This window comes from Seriola aureovittata, chromosome 1, assembly GCF_021018895.1.
Source record: "Seriola aureovittata isolate HTS-2021-v1 ecotype China chromosome 1, ASM2101889v1, whole genome shotgun sequence".
Lineage (NCBI taxonomy): Eukaryota > Metazoa > Chordata > Actinopteri > Carangiformes > Carangidae > Seriola > Seriola aureovittata.
Genome location: NC_079364.1, coordinates 34,002,602 through 34,019,321, shown reverse-complemented (window position 1 = coordinate 34,019,321; position 16,720 = coordinate 34,002,602). Strand labels below are relative to the sequence as shown.

The window sequence follows — 16,720 nt, the reverse complement described above, 5'->3', positions numbered from 1 at the left end:
CCTGCCCACCCTCCATCCATCACCCCACCCTCCCGGTCTTTTCTCTGCTGTTAACTACTCCCCCTGCCTCTGGCTCTGTGTCCTAACCTCAGCTCGTAGTTCAGCCAGTTTCTTGTCCATGCTGGTCCGGGCTCCAAGTTCGTCCTCTAGGTCTTCAGACATGCGGCCAAGTTCATCCTGGTGCATTTCCTTCAGCAGGTTCAGCTGGTGTTAGGAAGAGAGGGGAGAAGAGAAAACCTCAAATAGCTGGATGTTGCATTTTTCATTGTTGTCTCAAAGGACACTGAGGAGCACTGAAATCAGCAACATTAAACCATATGAAATTCACCTTCCTTAAACTCTACAAACAGCAAACAAGTGCTGGAGTGAAGGTCTGAGGATCCACATCAATATCTCTATATGTAAATTAAATGCTGCTGATCAAATACACACATAATATGCAAACCTGCCAACACAGCATTTTCCCTGGGAGTCTCCTGTATTTCAAGGTGATCTCCCAGCACCTTCCCTCCCCTTCTGTTGTTTCTCCAAGGGAGCTCCTCTAATTTTCATGGCCCTCAACCTTTTACAAACATTCAATCATTACACACAAATCCATACGTTTTTGTACGTAAGGCTCATTTTACGTGTTTGTTTGATGTTATCCAAGTTGCTAGATTGTGTATGAAACACAAGCTCAACCAAGTCTGATACAATATTTTGAGATCTAAATGTTGGCAGGTATGACTATCAGGTATTTGTACTGAATCTTACATACATACTCCCTGAAAAACTAAACTAATCATTGTTGAATCTGAGACACAAACCAGAGACCATTGAGACTGGAAAATAAATTCAATTAAATTTGAATTAAATTTCTTTTGTATAGTGCCAAATCATAATATATATTATCTCATGGCACTTTACTGGGTAAGGTCGAGACTTTACTTTATTACATAGAGAAACCCAACAGTTCCCACAAAGAGCAAGCACTTGGCGACAGGGGGGGAGGAAAAAGTCCCTTTAACAGGAAGACAAAAAGAGGGGGTGGGGGAGGAGAGAGAGGGACCATGAACAGCAGTATATACTGTTTATGATATTATTATTATTATCATTATTATTATTATTAGTGTTGTAGTGGCAAATGTTGATTCTGCTGCTCCAAAACAGAGAGCCCTGCAGAATGAGGACAGAGAGGCACAAACTGCAAGAAAGAAAAAATGCAAAGTTAGTGACATGAGGTAGTATGATATAAATGGAGAGAAAGAGTGCGCTTAGTGCATCATGGGAAACCCCCAGCAGTCTAGGTCTATAGCAGCTTAACTAAGGGATGGACCCCCTTGAGCCAGCCCTAACTATAAGCCCTATCAAACAGCACAGTTTTAAGCCTGATCTGGGTGTCTGCCTCCCGAACCCAGACTGGCAAGGACTAGTTTTTTAGCATCATTTAGAAGACAGGATGTTTCTAATTTTCATAATGCTGCACAAGTGGAAGAAGGCTGTCCTAGAGACTTGTTTTATGTGTGAAGTAAAAGACATGTCCTGGTCAAAATGACCCCAAGATTTCTGACTGTATCACTGGAGGCGAAGGTAATGCCATCCAGAGTAAGTATATTATTAGATAGTGTGTCTCTGAGGTGTTTAGGGCCAAGTACAATAACTTTTTAGTTTTGTCTGAGTTAGGAAGTAAAAAATGCTGGTCATCCTGGTCTTTATGTCTTTAAAGGTATAATCTGTTAGATTGTGCTATTTGCTCCACCTTCATAGGGGGAAGCTTTTCACTCTTTTCCCCTGTCCAGTGAATCATGTTGTTGTTTTCCCCATGTTCCTTATAATTTATCATTTATATGTGCATTTATTGTTGATAGTTAAAATTGTTGAGAGCACTGAAACAAATTATGAATACTTGTAATACAAACAGTATGTTTTTATTTACCTATAAAAATATGAATGCAAGGGGATAGTACATTCCACATGGGTGTCAGGCTACAGCAGCATGAGCAAGGGATGATGACATCATCACAAAGGCAGAATCAGGAAAAAAGGTTTATTGCCAGGAAGGTTTTTACTTACAAGATATTTGGCTTGGTGTTTGGTGCAGTATCCAATAAACATATTAACAGGAAATAACAATAAAAAGGTAAAATACTGCAAGAGTCAAAAAAATAAATATACATAGATACACATATTAAAAAAATAAAACGATGAAAAAAACTATGTAGAAGTGTTGACAAAACTCCTGCTGAGCAGGATGTGCAAAAGATCACAGTATAGACAATATCTGTTTTGTGCAGGGATAATACTCTGGTGTAAAGGTGTTACTGTAATGTGGTTGTTGATTGATGAGGCCAGACACAGAAGAAAAGGCAGATGCTGGTCCATCACTGGGGAGGACTGGACAGGAATTCTGTCCTGATACAGACAAACATAGGACAATTAGTTTAGAACATACAAGTTCTTTATATTCAAACATGTTATGTCTGTTTTGTGTGTATAATAAATAGTAAGGATAGATATGAATATGCTAGAATAAATACAGTATTAGGCAGTGGACCCTGCACCCGCTGGTTCTGGACCAAACAGTCTCACTTGTTAAAGAAAAGTTACTGATGCATCTAGCTGGACAGCCGCAGGAACAGGCTAAATTCTACTACATCACTAAAACTTCTGTCGACAACATCAATCATACATTTATGCCATTTGAAGTGTTTGTCAGTACGGTTTGTCATTTGCAGTAATGATACTTTTCGCTATAGACCAACATTAGATGTTACTCACCAGTCTAAAAGAATAGTTGCAAGCTCGACATCAAGCCGCGTCTCTCTACTCGCCCGGAGCTGTCACCAGCTTCACCCGTGTTTTGCTTCTTTGCCGTTGAACGTGGTTTCGTTTCAGAGTGGTTCTTTGGGATGGAGATTAGGATCGCTTTCTAAGCACTTCAGCCATCTCTGCGTTTCTGTGATGCTCGTCGGCAGCTTTTTTTTTGTTTTGTTTTGTTGGAGCTGTAGCTAACTTCAAGCTCAGGAGGAAGTTCTTGTTCTGTGGGACTGAGGGCAGACTAAACGCTACACTGACTCACACAGCATCTAGTGTGTCTAGGTGGTATTACAACAAGGCCCAGGTCGGGGCTAGTTGGTTAGCATGCTAATTTCAGTAGATATCTCTGAAATACAATAGATGGTGGTCTTGGTCAAGACATCATCACTGTGGCTCCTTCACATACTATTGATAGTGTTAGTTCATTTTTTGAACATTTTAAACTAAAATTCTGGCCAGATCTGGCCAGATAAGTACGACTGGATGTTGTCTGCATAACAATGGAAATTTACCTGGTGCTTCCTGATAATATTCCCTAAAGGAAGCATATATAGGGTGTAAAGTATTGGTCCTAGCACAGAACCTTGTGGAACATGACAAACTTTTGTGTGCATAGAAGAGTCATTATTAACATGAAAAAACTGGAATCTATCTGATAAGTATGACTCAAACCAGACTAGTGCAGTTCCTTTAATGCCAATGACATGTTCTAGTCTCTGCAATAAGATCCTGTGATCGATGGTGTCAAATGCAGAGCTAAGATCTAGTAGGACAAGTATAGAGTCTGAGGCCCTGAGGAGATAATTAGTAACTTTAACCAGAGCTGTTTCTGTGCTATGATGGACTCTAAATCCTGACGGAAAGTCTTCAAGCAGACCACTTTTTGCCAAATAATCACATAACTGGTTAACAAGCACTTTTTCACTGATTTTTAAATAAAGGGGAGGTTGGATATAAGTCTGTAACTGACTAAAATATCTAGATCAAGAGTAGGATTTTTAAGTAAAGGTTTAATTACTGCAACCTTAAAAGCGGTGGTAGATAACCTGCTGATAATGCTAGGTTGATTAGACCTGGAATAGAATTGTTGATTAGAGGAAAAACATCTTTGAACATCCTCGTTGGAATAGATACTATAAGACAAGTAGATGGTTAAGATATAGAACTGTTGAAGTTAGCCCAGAGAGATCTACAAGAGAGAAGCAGTCTAAATATAAACCACTTACTGTTGACTCTGGTGCGGACAGTACATCTGAATCAGCTGTGGGGAGGATATGGTTAATAAAGAAGCTCATACAGTCACTGCTACTGACACTTAAAGGAATAGACGGCTCAATAGAGCTGTGACTGTCTGTCAGCCTGGCTACAGTGCTGAACAGAAACCTGGGGTTGTTTTGCTTTAGAGCACGGGTTTCTGAGTTGTACCATAGAGATAGCCTCCTCTGATTCACTACCTTCTTTCTCAGAGGAACCACAGTGTCTAGTGTTGTATGTAATGAGGCTGCAGTACTGTAAACAACATCATCAACTTGTGTGGGACTGAAGTTGAGATAGCTGTCCTCCATTGTGGTGACACATGGCAGAGGACCAAATACCAATAGGATTCTTTCTTTAAATTTGATCACAGTATTGTCAGATGGATACATGCTGTGATGGTTTTTTTCCCAAATGCTGTAATATCTATTACTGTGAACTCAAATGTTAATATAAAATGGTCAGATGAAAGAGGGTTTTGGGGAAATATTGTTGTTGTCAACTTGCATTAACTGAGTTAGGCAAACTCAGATCCCATCAAATTTCATGAACATCCCAGGATCTCAATGTTGAAATGGCCCAAGTTCAGCACCTATGGAGCCCGCTGGACAAGCCGTAGCCCAATCACTATCGAAATTTGCAGTTCATAACGGTCTGGAGGTCTGTGCGAATTTTCGTGAGTTTATGAGAGCGTTAAAGCCCCTCAAAAATCAAATATTCCAGCAGAAAAATAATAATAATCTCAGCAATAACAATAGGTTCCTTGCACCTCCGACACTCGGTGCCCGGGCCCTAATTTGGAGGCAGACAACCAGACTGAATGTTTAGTATAACGTTTTACTACTCATATCAACTCAATCCAGTTGACGAATCACTATGCCATAACACTGTGCATGTCCTAGACATATCACCGCTTTTAAGCGGGAGTACCCCACAGACTTAACTGGCTTTTGTAATAAACAATAATCTGCTTTCAGTTCCCATCTAACATTTTAACATCATTTATCAACACGAGTTGGAATGATTAAACTTAGTGCATGTTGTTCTCACTTTACATCAGTGTAAGATTTCTTTTTGTTTTGTGCATAAACCAACAAATATTTATTTTAAAATTTATACATTAAAATAAACATTCAAACACACAAATTCTCATCAATGAGGGCTATACCACTACCCTGGGTATTATTCTGAGCTAAACATAATCCTTGTAGTGGGCTGGGTTTTGTTTTTTTATAGCCCTTCCATATCTTATGCATGTTGTCTTTGGGCTTTTGAATTCCTCTGTGCTTGTGTTAGTTTCACAGGTTGTTGTGGCAAGTGTTTCCACCGGGTCACTTTTTATTCCTTTGAGCATTACCTAGAAGTTGTGGCTGCGCAAAGCAGATCTTTTTTTAGCGCTCATGCAGATGAGTCCTGGGAGACCGGGACGAATGACCCCACTGGAAGACCTGGTAATGTACAGAGTTGGGGTCATACAATCGGCCAGGAGGACCATTACCTGGGTCTTGTTGGGTGCGTTGAGCATCTTTGATCATAGATTCTATCTCCCATGTGACAGCCCCAACAACACAGGTAGTAGGTAGAATGGTGTCTGGACTGGAAACGACATCTTCAGGGGCAAACTGGCGGGAGAGGGCATCGGGCTTAATATTCTTGGAGCCTGGGCAATAGGTAAGGGTAAAGCTGAAGTGATCAAAGAATAAGGCCAAGCAGGCTTGACGGAAATTTAACAATGAATGGTTGTTCAGCCCCCTCAGGCCAATGCTTATATTCCTCCAGAGCCAGTTTTACTGCGAGAAGCTCATGGTTTCCCACGTCATAGTTTTGTTCTGCAGGAGAAAGGCGATGGGAAAAAAAAGCACAAGGATGAAGCTTTTGAGGAGCTGCACTTTGAGAGAGGACTGCCCCAACCCCTGAATCTGAAGCATCCACCTCCATAATAAACTGATGGGACAGGACGGGTCCGGCTGGATTAAAACTGGGGCTATGGTAAACAGTTTCTTCAAGTGGAGGAAGGCTCAGCCTCAGGAGACCAACTGAATGGAGAAGTGGAGGATGTGGGCTTGGTGAGGGGAGCCGCTACTTTACTGTAGTCTTTGAAGAAGCGGCGGTAAAAGATAGCGAGGCCCAGGAATCGGTGTAACTGTTTCCTAGTGGTTGGTTTGGGCCATAGTACCACTGCTTGGATCTTCTCAGGATTGGTCCTCACCTGCCTACTCTTAATTATGTAGCACTGGAGCCACCATCTTCTCCAAACTGGACCTGAGAAATGCCTATCACCTGGTGAAAGGGAGACGAATGGAAAACGGCTTTTAACAACCCCCTATGCCATTTCGAGTGTTTGGTAATGCCATTTGGTCTCACCAATGTACCTGCAGTGTTCCAAGCGATGGTAAATGACGTGCTCAGAGATTTCATCAATAGCTTTGTCTATTTAGATGACATCCTGGTCTTCTTGTGCTCACCCTCTGAACACATCATCCATGTCCGTCAAGTTCTCCAGAGGCTCCAGGAGAACAAGCTATTCGTAAAGGCAGAGAAGTGTGAGTTCCATGTTACCTCAGTCAGCTTTCTGGGCTACATAATTGAGAGCGGGCAGGTGAGGACAGAGGGATGCCCGCTCAGCTCTGCTATGTTCAGCTGAACGGAACCATTGCTTAGCTGATTGTCATGGGATCCCAGCACCCCACTATCGACCAGGTCAGAAAGTTTGGCCTTCTTCTAAGAATATTCCACTGAAAACTGACTCTAAGAAGCTCTCGGCCCGCTATTTGGGACCATTTGAGATCGTGAGCATCATCAACCCTTTTGTTGTTAAACTCAAACTGACTAAAATTTTAGAATCCACCCTTCATTCCATGTTTCCCAGTTGAAACCTGTGCATGTCAGTCCTCTGTGCCCTCCGGTTGACCCCCCTCCTCCCGCCCGCATCGTTAACGACCACACAGTGTTTACCGTCAGGCGGCTGCTGGATGTACGATGTCGGGGTCAGGGGTTTCAGTACCTGGTTGATTGCTCTCTCTGTCTCTCTCTCTCTGTCTCTCTCTCCTCTCTGGTTGTGTGTGTGTGTGTCTCGGGGTGTGGCATTCCCTCCAGCTTCTTCCTGGTCCACTCCACTCCTCCTACTGACTGCTGCAGCCAGCGCACCTGAGTTTCATCTTGAAACTTCTTCATCTGTCTCTCAGCAACCTTTTCAGCCCAGCAGCCTCCAGTCCAGAACCTCTGCTCCCCCACTCTTCACCTGCCAGGCCCCCCAGAGCCGTCTCAGCCAGTTCAAACCAAGCTACAATAAAATCCAATCCACCTGCACCGCTGAGTTGTGTTCTGCTTTTGGGTCCTAAAGAAACATTTTAGTCGGTTATAACAGTGTCATGTGGGTTGAGAGGCTCTTTTGGGATTGCAACTTGATGTTCCACACACTCACTGCAAGATCTGCAAACTATTTTGATGTCATCATTCATTTTTGTCCAATAAACACTTTCTCGTGCGAGGTGATGTGGATATCTGATTAAGGATATCTTGAGTCATGGTCTGAAATGAGTACCTCCCTGCCCTTGAATATGACTCCTGATTCCACTGCAAGTTCATCTCTAAAGGACCAATAAGCACGCAAGGTTCTTGGCAGGTCTTCTATCCTTTCTGGCCACCCTTGATCAGTTCCTTTTAACACACTGAATCTAGTGACCATCCAGTTTCTACACGGAGAACTTCCTGTTTTCCAGATGAGAAATTTGTTATGCCGATGGCGTGTAACATTGAATCCTCAATTTCAGCATTCATTCCAGCGATGTGCTCGTCCAGCTCAATTCACTGTGGTTTTCAGGGTTTGACAACTGACTGAGAGTGTCTGCTAGTACCATTTGTGCTCTAGGCCGGTACCTGACTTCATAGTTGTACCCTTGTGTCTTAATCAGCATGAGCTGTAAACGTGACGGTGCAGCATATAGTGGTTTTGCACATACGGTGACGAGTGGTTTGTGATTTGTTATCACATGGAATGACTTCCCATACAGATAGGTGTGAAATCACTGCAATCCATAAACAATGGCAAGCATTTCACGTTCTGTGTTGCTGTATCTCAGTCTGTCAGTGTTTTAGGACCAAAAGCAATTGGTCTGTTGTTCTGCACCAGCACTATATCCAGGCCTTCCTGTGACGCTTCTACTTCAAAGGTTAGGGGTGTGTTTGGATTACAGTATTTTAGGCAGGCATCCTCAGTGGTTGTTGATTTCAAATCCTAATAGCTCGACATTCCCATAGACCTATGTAGCTCATCTTGGAGGGTTGCCATTTTCTGCATGTCTCTTAGCTGGGTTCGGTTTGATGTCACTCGCTGCTGTCTGTCTGATATATCATTGGCTATACTGACCCCACCTTGGAGATCCTTATCTCCATTTTGGCCTGGAAGGGATCACAGGAGACACTTAATCCAAATGGCAAGCGTTTCCACCAGCATCTGCCAACTGGAGTGCGAAATGTTGTCAGAAGCTGTGAGTCCTCATCCAGGTGTATGGACCAATAGCCTGCTTTTGCATAAAGCTTGCTAAATATTTTATATTGCAAACTTTGAGTTCAGCTCCTCCACAGTTGGTATCTTGTGTGGACATCTTTTAAGGCTGGCATTTAATTTCTGTGGGTCTCAACATATCCTGAGGGACATGTCCTTTTTGTGCCATTGTGCCCTTTTTGTTCCACAAGTTTGTTCAGCTCTTTCTGGAGCTTATAATTGATGTGGTTGCTGCATCTTTGTGGTGGATCAATGAATGATTCTGCATTCTCTTTCAGGAGAAGTTTGTCAATGCCAAGTTTTTTCAAACTGGTTGGGTTACACTTCCTTCAGATCTGCACTGGTTGATATTTTTGGTAGTTTTGTTTGTTTTTCCTTTGATTTTTCTGGCTGTCATTTCCATTCTCTTTCACAATATCAACATGTACAGTTACAAGATTTAGCAGTTCCCTTGTTGGTAGCCCAACTACAGTTGGCCCTGGTAAATCCACAACAAAGAACATGGCATCAACCCATGTAGACTCCTTATATTGGCATGGAATATTAATAGTTCCAAGGCAAGGGATCTCATATCCACTTTACGCAGATAGCTTTTTGTAGTTCTTTTTTAGTTTTTTATAGGCACTAGATTTGTAGTCATTTGTCTGAATGTGTGCAGTGCCAGGGTATTCCCCGCTGCACCTGTGTCAATTTTCAGATGAAGTGTGTGTCCATGACCTGGTAGGCCAGGTGGTCTCATGTTTAGGGTTGAATATGCGAAATCTCTGGGTAGTCTGCTGTCAATGCTATTCATGCACTTTTCACTGATGGTGATGGAGTAGAAATTTCTTTGGTACATGTTCTCTTCATCAGGCTCTTTGCTGTCTACAACATCAATGTTGGACTGCTGCTTGTGATAATTTCTGGACATCTGAAATCTGGGATGTTTGTTACGTGGTGGTCGAGACTTCTTTTTGCAGCATCCTGCCCAGTGTACTATTGTGCCACAGGCACAGCATTCGTCTTTATATGCTGGACACTGATGTGACTTATGGCTTGAACCACAATTCTGGCATGTCCGCCCTATCTGTTCATAACATGGACTTTCTCAGTGTCTTCATCCCCGAGAATATTCTCAGTCTTCATCTCCGATTTTTAGGTCTTCATCTCCGATGCCACAACATATTTTCCTTGCTTGTTTGACTTTGTCTATTATGTCTTCATCTTCCAGGTAAAGAGACATTTTTTGTTTTAAAAGAGAAATGGCCTCTCTTAAATCAGGATCAGACCAGTTCATTGTCGGTAAGTGATTTGCTGCTATGTCCACAGTATAGTCTGTACACAGTTAGCTCCCGCTAGCTTGCTCCTGCTAGCCTGCTACAGCTCGCACTCAACACCTCAGAGTGGCAGAAATTATCCTCGGACAATCCTGACTGTGAACCTCGTCATATCAACCCAATCCCGGTGACGTATCACTACGCCTTAACACTACGCATGTCCTAGATATATATCACAACAATAACCAATTTGTTTCTCAGTAGGTGTGTCACTGAGTGGGGAAAATCCGTTCGAAACATGAACAGGTTGGTGGTGAACCATGGGCTTTGGTTTAGGATTATCAGAGACAGTAGAGAAACCGAGACGCTTAATTTCCGTTTACCAGAACTGTGTCCCATTTCATACCATTCATACCATTCACCTGCAATGCGGTATCTGTATAGAAGGGATTATGCTTCTTCTTGTTACAAACAGTCACCCTGCCGCCCTGGCTTTCCAGCTGCTTGGGAACTGCTGGGGGGGAGTAGGAGCTACAGAGGGAGCTACACTGGGTCAGTCCACACCAGCTACAAGGGGCTGGCTGACTACAGTAGCTAATGATATGGTTCCCATGGTGCAGAGCTGGGCTTCCAATTCACTAAGCCTCACCTCAGCAAAACAAATGTCTGCAATTAAACTATCACACACACCATTAGCACACAAAGTGAGAGGGAGAGAGAGAAGCCATCGCTAGCTGCTACGCTAAAGTAACTAGTAGATTTTAATAGCATGTAAACAGCTGTGATTTAGCAGAAAGTCGCTAAGAGAGGGGGAGAGCTGTGATTGATCGACCAGAACTAGTGTATGTTTAAATGTACAACAGGTAATTAACTGCTGTAGTGAAAGAAAACAGCTTAGATAGCTGAATTAAGACAGAGCAGCAATGCACGCTAACACCAACACCAGCAACAACAACCTGAAGTGACACAATACGCTTGACGCAGCACACCAAACTGATCTTCTGTATAAGCACATTAGATACAGAGTCTGAATGAGGAGTTTGCTCTTATTTCTTTTCTGTAATGTCTCATTCACACCTGGATCAGTACATTAACACCATGTTGCTTTTTATTTCTATTTTATTTATTTACTTGCACAAACACGTACTGTCTACATATTCATTCTAATAGGGTTGTTGGGACCACGCCTAACAAGCTGAGTTCATGGAGGGCCTTTTCTGGCCACTTGAGGGCAGCAAAAAGCTTTAAACACGACTTCTGACATCTATAAAGTTATTAATATGCATTAGCTCATTTATACATGATTCATTTTGGAGTGGTGATGGTAATGATAATATTTATTTACTCTTTGCTCTGGTTTGGTATCAACCAGTTCCTCAGAAAACATCTGGCTCATCTTTTGAATATGTAATAAATTCATGACAATGAATTCATGGCTTATATATGTAATGAGATTAAAGAGTAAAATATAAATGGACTGCTCTTATATATCACTACCACTCAGCTACCACAAGCCATATTCACCCAGTCACACACATTCATACAGCACTTCTTCTTCTTCTACACACACATAAAATGATGGAACAGCCACCAGAAGCACACTGACACGTGGACTGGAGGAGCCAGGGATCAAACCACGACCTTCTGATTAGTGGACGGCCTATTCTACCTGCTGAGCCACAGCTGCCCAGGTATGTGAGTCAAAGCAGTGTACATACTGTGATATCTTTATACATACCACTATATTCTGTTGTAATCTGTTACTGCATACTTAGTACACCTTTGTTTAGAGCATTAGCATGCTAACATTTTATATTTAACACTGAATATGTCGAGGTTTTGCAGGTACTTGGTCATAAATAATCACAAACCTGACCACACATACATGTTCTCTGTGACTGAGTGATCACCTGACCACACAGACATGTTCTCTGTGACTGGGTGATCACCTTACCACACAGACATCTCACCTGTTTTAGAGCCTCCTGTTTGCTTTTGCTCAGCTCCTCGTATTTAAGTTTCCACTGACTCAGTTCAGCCTCCAGCCTCTCGATGATCTTACTCAGAGCCAGTTTGTCTCTAGGGACGACACAGACACACATGAAGAAACTATCCTGGAAATGTCAGACCCATCTACAGCCTCCCTTTATGACTCCAGCACATTACTCTGCTAGTAGCACATTACACTGTACACTATCTGGGCTCTATTGTGAAGGGGTATGACAGCAGTGTGTGGCTTCAGTTATAAACGCAAACAACATAAGCACCTCCTAAACCACTGCATACCTGTCAAGTCATACATTTTACCTCCTGTTTTTCTACTTTACTGTCATCTCATGGCTATGTGCTAAAACATCTCACATTTTCAAGCTTTTAGACTTGAGGCTTGGGCGATAATATGATATTATACAAATGTTTGACTGGGTGTAGAATAAGCAATGGTTGAGGACTTTGCATTGGTTACAGTTTACACTGGTCTTTACAGGTCAAGTACACTCATAACACTACAGCTGCTCCTGTGAGAAAACTTCTGCAAAACTACAAAGAATACAGAACAGTTGCTCTGTTTTCACTTTGTCATTATGGGATATTGAGTTGATCAGAGTGAGAAAATGAATTTAAAGGATTTATTTAAAGGCTGAAACATGCTTATGAAGGGTGTGTGTTTCTGACACTTTCTGAATGAACTGTATGATCTTCAAGTAATGTACCTGAAAACTGTTTTTGTCTGGTAAATTTCTACTGCTGAGAGAGACAGCTGGTCCTGAGGACAGGAGATAGCCAGATGGTGAAAAGTAAATGCTTCAGTAAAACTTAAGCACCACTGTTACATAAATGTAGTTGAGGTACAATATTTCAGGTAAACAGTATCAATGAATGAACATTACAATCCACTGTGGGTTTAAGAAAAAAGTTAACTTGAGTTGGACTAAATGAATTCTTTACTGCTGCTGGTACAGCTGATGTCATTTCACATTTCATACAGTTACACTCAGTTCAGACAGTGTGTGCCCCTGTCTCTCTTACTCTCTCTCTTTCAGGAGGACTTTCTGGGACTCATCCAGGCGAAGCTGCAGGGCGTTCAGTTTGCTGGAGTCTTCCTCCGCTGTGCTCATGTCCTCCCACAGCTGCCTGCTGCGCTCCTGCCGGCTCAGACCGGAGGACGAACGTGAGCTGGACGTGTTCACGCCACAGCTACCACCGCGACCATCCCAGGCCTCATGACTGTCAGCACCCAGGGCCCTGGAGCACAGAACAGAGTCCAGCATCTCCAAGTCCTGACAGACACAGAGAGGGGGAGGAGAAAATGACACCAGATTTGTTGATGTAGGGGGCATACTACAGGCTTGTATACTTTACTATTGAAAGCCAGTATAATGGTGACATTGCTACATCCAACGGGGAAGAAACACTAACACAGTGCAGTGTCACCAGATGGTCAAAACAACAGAAAATCACCAAAGGTTCAATAAACCTTAATTCTCCTTTTTACAACAGATGAAGGAACAAGTGACATAATGGCAGATTATCTGATTATATGAAGAAAACATGAAATACACAAAAATAAATGCAGTATACAGCATGTTTTAAGAAACCTCACTACACCACTATTCCTGATGCATATCATATAGACTGTAATTCTGTCCATCATTTTTGATATTGGATTATCATATTTTATTGAGTTATCTTGTATTGATTTAAACTAGTTACTAGTAAGAAGAGGAGTTTTTATTCCTCCACTCCAGCGACAGCCAGACCGTCTGTCCCATTCTCATGGACTGATATCTCAGTAATACATTGATGAAATTTCTTCAAATTTGGCACAAACATTCACTTGGACTGATTAGACTTGGGTGGTCAAAGGTCAAAGTTATAGATCACTCTCACCTCCGAAAACACTTTCTAGCCATAACTCAAGACTTCACACAGCAATTATGACAAAATTCCACACGAATGGTTCATATTTAATATGACCGGATAAACAGGGATGTAACCTGAAAGTAGTCTGAGTGGAGGAAGCAGACAACCACAAGGAGGTGATTCTAGTTTTCTAATTATTTTCCATCTATTACTTTTCTAAATAATTTCTACATATTTATCTATTCTTGCATATGTTTTCTATTTTTGTAAAAGTTCAAACAATTTAACAGGGACATATAGCTCTTAATTTGAATTATTTACAAGCTATTTGTCCTTGATAAATTCAGATTCTTTAGATGTACTGAAATGTTTATTGTGGTTGGTATTGTTTAAGAATTATCATTATTTATCATTTATTGTCTTAAGTATCTAAACATTATCGTAAGTTGTATTTACTATTGCTTGTTGTGCAGCACTTTGATAACAGTTGTTGATGTAGGAGTTTCTTCTTGTACGTTTAGTTCTATTTCAACATCCTTTTCGGTATCTCACTATGGGACACGCTCCCTGCGCTGTCCCCCAGAAGCTCCTTTACAATACGCCAGTCTTGACTGGCAGACAGACGAGATGTTGGCTCCTTAGAGGAGGGACTTCCCCCTTCTATAAAAGTCTGACGTCACGTTATCTCCTCAGTCTAAAACCTCTTCTTGCTCCCAGAAGCGGCCTCTCAGATGACAGGTGTAAGTAACGGGCTAGCAACACAGTTCACAGAGCAAGCTAACCACGCTACCTGGCGCTGCATTGCTAGCTGAGCATAGTAGCTGGAGCAGTTGTTGCAGCTAGTCACCATACTAGCTGCCCACCTCTTCCTTTGTAACAGAGCTAACTTGACGGAGCCAGAGCCTAAACCATCCCTCACCATGGACAATGACAAGCAAACTATGAAGGCGTGCGCATGCGGTAACAAGACACCCATTCTGTATGTGCTGCGTGTCTAGGGCTGCAACATGCTTAGGACGCATTAGCATCCCCGGTTAGCTGCGAGCACTGTGCACTTCTCTCCATCAAGACTCGCCAACACAGCTAGCTAGTCTGTCTGGAGTCAATGGAGGGCACCCAGGGAGACACCATTCTTACTGGAGCCAGCTGAGACGAACAACTCAACACTGTTGCCCCGCTGTCCGACCCTGATGAGCAGGAAGCAAGCCTGATGGTGGAGCATGGTGACATTGTGGTGGATGACAAGGGACAAGTCCATTAGCCTTGGTTCAGAGGGCAATAAGGAGGGCATTGAGCCCTTTACAAGCAAAGCTGCAAAGCCGGCGGGCGAGGGTGGCATGTGCAGCGAGTCTCCAAACCCGACTGCCAGCATGGACCTGCATGAAGTCTCTAAGAAAGCGGCTGCAAAGCTGGGCATTGTGTGGCCTAAAGTCCTCCCCTATATAAATCCATTATTGTCATAAAACTGTCCTGTTCATTGATTTGAAATGTTGTTTAAAAAAGTCTAACACAAGCAGAGATATTAAGGTCTACCATGGTTTACAAGGCAGCGCAAAAAGTCTGACACAAAGTTATACAGTCCCATGGCAAATAAAGAGGAGGTGATGGTGATGGTGATGGTGATGGTGATGATGATGATGATGACGATGATGATGATGATGATGATGATGATGGCAGCATGAAAGATAAGCACTGGTTTAGGTTAGCTCTCCTGTGAGCAGTTCGAGTGAAATTAGTTGATTTTACTGTTTTAAAGCCGGTGTGACTGAACCTTTATCTGGGCCGTCTATACCAATGTCTTGTCAAAAGCTTTCCAGCTTATTTGGCCACAGATAAAAACTTTGAGTCATTGAGAATAGAAATATTACACCAAATCAGAATGTTGTTAAATGAGGCTCTGTGGATGAGGACTTCAGACTCCATGTCCCTGAAATAATCCTCAGCTCCCATTACTCCTTCTACAAAATCAGCAGGGATCAAGTCTTCCTCTCATTTTCAGTCCCAGAGAATAAAGTATCAGTCTCATTCCAAGCTACCATCATCTCTGGTATGGATTGATGAGAAGCTCTTCGCTTTTGAACAGGTTGTCAGAAATATGGGCTTCTCCTACGACAATATTTCTGTTTTCTGTCCTCACTGCTTTCCCTCTGCCTCTGTTCCTCCCTCCGAACACTGTGAATCAATCTAATCTGTTTCCTCTGGTGGATCAGCTAAGGTTTCTGCCAGTGTGCAGTCAAAGCAGAGCCCTAAGACTCTCGGCTGGATTCTCATGACCAAACATTTTCACATCTCGTTTTATTTAATTGACTGAACAGAAATTAAATTGGAAGTGTGGAGCTTTTCCTCCTCTTGACAAAGTAAATCTGTCGGCTCTGGCAACAGTAAAAATCCAGAAGTTTCTCCACGCTGTAACTTTCATAACATTTGCCAGATGTAAAATGTGATGTCTCCCACAGGCTCCAAAACCCTGCATTTTTCTTTGAGATAATCATCCTGCTGCTTTTAAGAGTTCAGCATAACAATCTAATTCTGTCACTGAGAGCTCTGAAGATATCTGTGGTTGAAAAATATAACATGATGGACCCATGAGAGAATTTTTTTAGTGGCAGCACAGAGCTCATTTGCACATCAGGTATGTGATTTTTTTATACATGACAACATGCATTTACATTGGCACAGCAGTACTTTGAGTTAAATGCTAATATCAGCATGCTAAAAGCTGATGCTGAGCAGGTAAAATGTACATTAAATTAGCTAATTATTTACTTAATTAGCACTTAATACAAAGTACAGCAGAAGCTGGTGAGAGCATCATTAGTTTTGCAGGTTTTTGGTCATAAACCAAAGTACACAACAGATATGTTGGTGTGCTGCTGGCACTAGGGGAAAGTCAGAGTCCATCCATCCATTTTCTTCCGCTTATCAGGGGTCAGGTCATAGTGGCAGCAGGGTATTCATCCGTCTCTCCGGCAACGCTTTCCAAATCCTCCTGGGGGATGCTGAGGCGTTCTCAGGCCAGATGGGATATGTAGTCCCTCCAGCAAGT

At 42.4% G+C, this 16,720-nt stretch overlaps 1 protein-coding gene and 1 long non-coding RNA gene across 3 annotated transcripts in view; both read right to left on the bottom strand.

The window, feature by feature from the left end:
* The window catches only part of ccdc102a (coiled-coil domain containing 102A), a 106,976-nt gene that overhangs the window by 32,188 nt on the left and 58,068 nt on the right, over window positions 1–16,720 (bottom strand). For both annotated transcript variants that reach the window (XM_056371849.1, XM_056371859.1), the window contains exons 4-6: window positions 12,841–13,091; window positions 11,784–11,892; window positions 88–204 (exon numbers count right to left, since the gene is read on the bottom strand). In XM_056371849.1, the coding sequence (XP_056227824.1) occupies window positions 88–204; window positions 11,784–11,892; window positions 12,841–13,091 (477 nt within the window). The remainder of the gene's footprint in view (window positions 1–87; window positions 205–11,783; window positions 11,893–12,840; window positions 13,092–16,720) is intronic.
* On the bottom strand, window positions 2,013–9,975 carry LOC130166323 (uncharacterized). Its single transcript, XR_008827132.1, has 2 exons — window positions 2,758–9,975; window positions 2,013–2,391 (listed from the first exon to the last, which is right to left on the bottom strand). It is a non-coding gene; the product is annotated as an uncharacterized LOC130166323 (long non-coding RNA).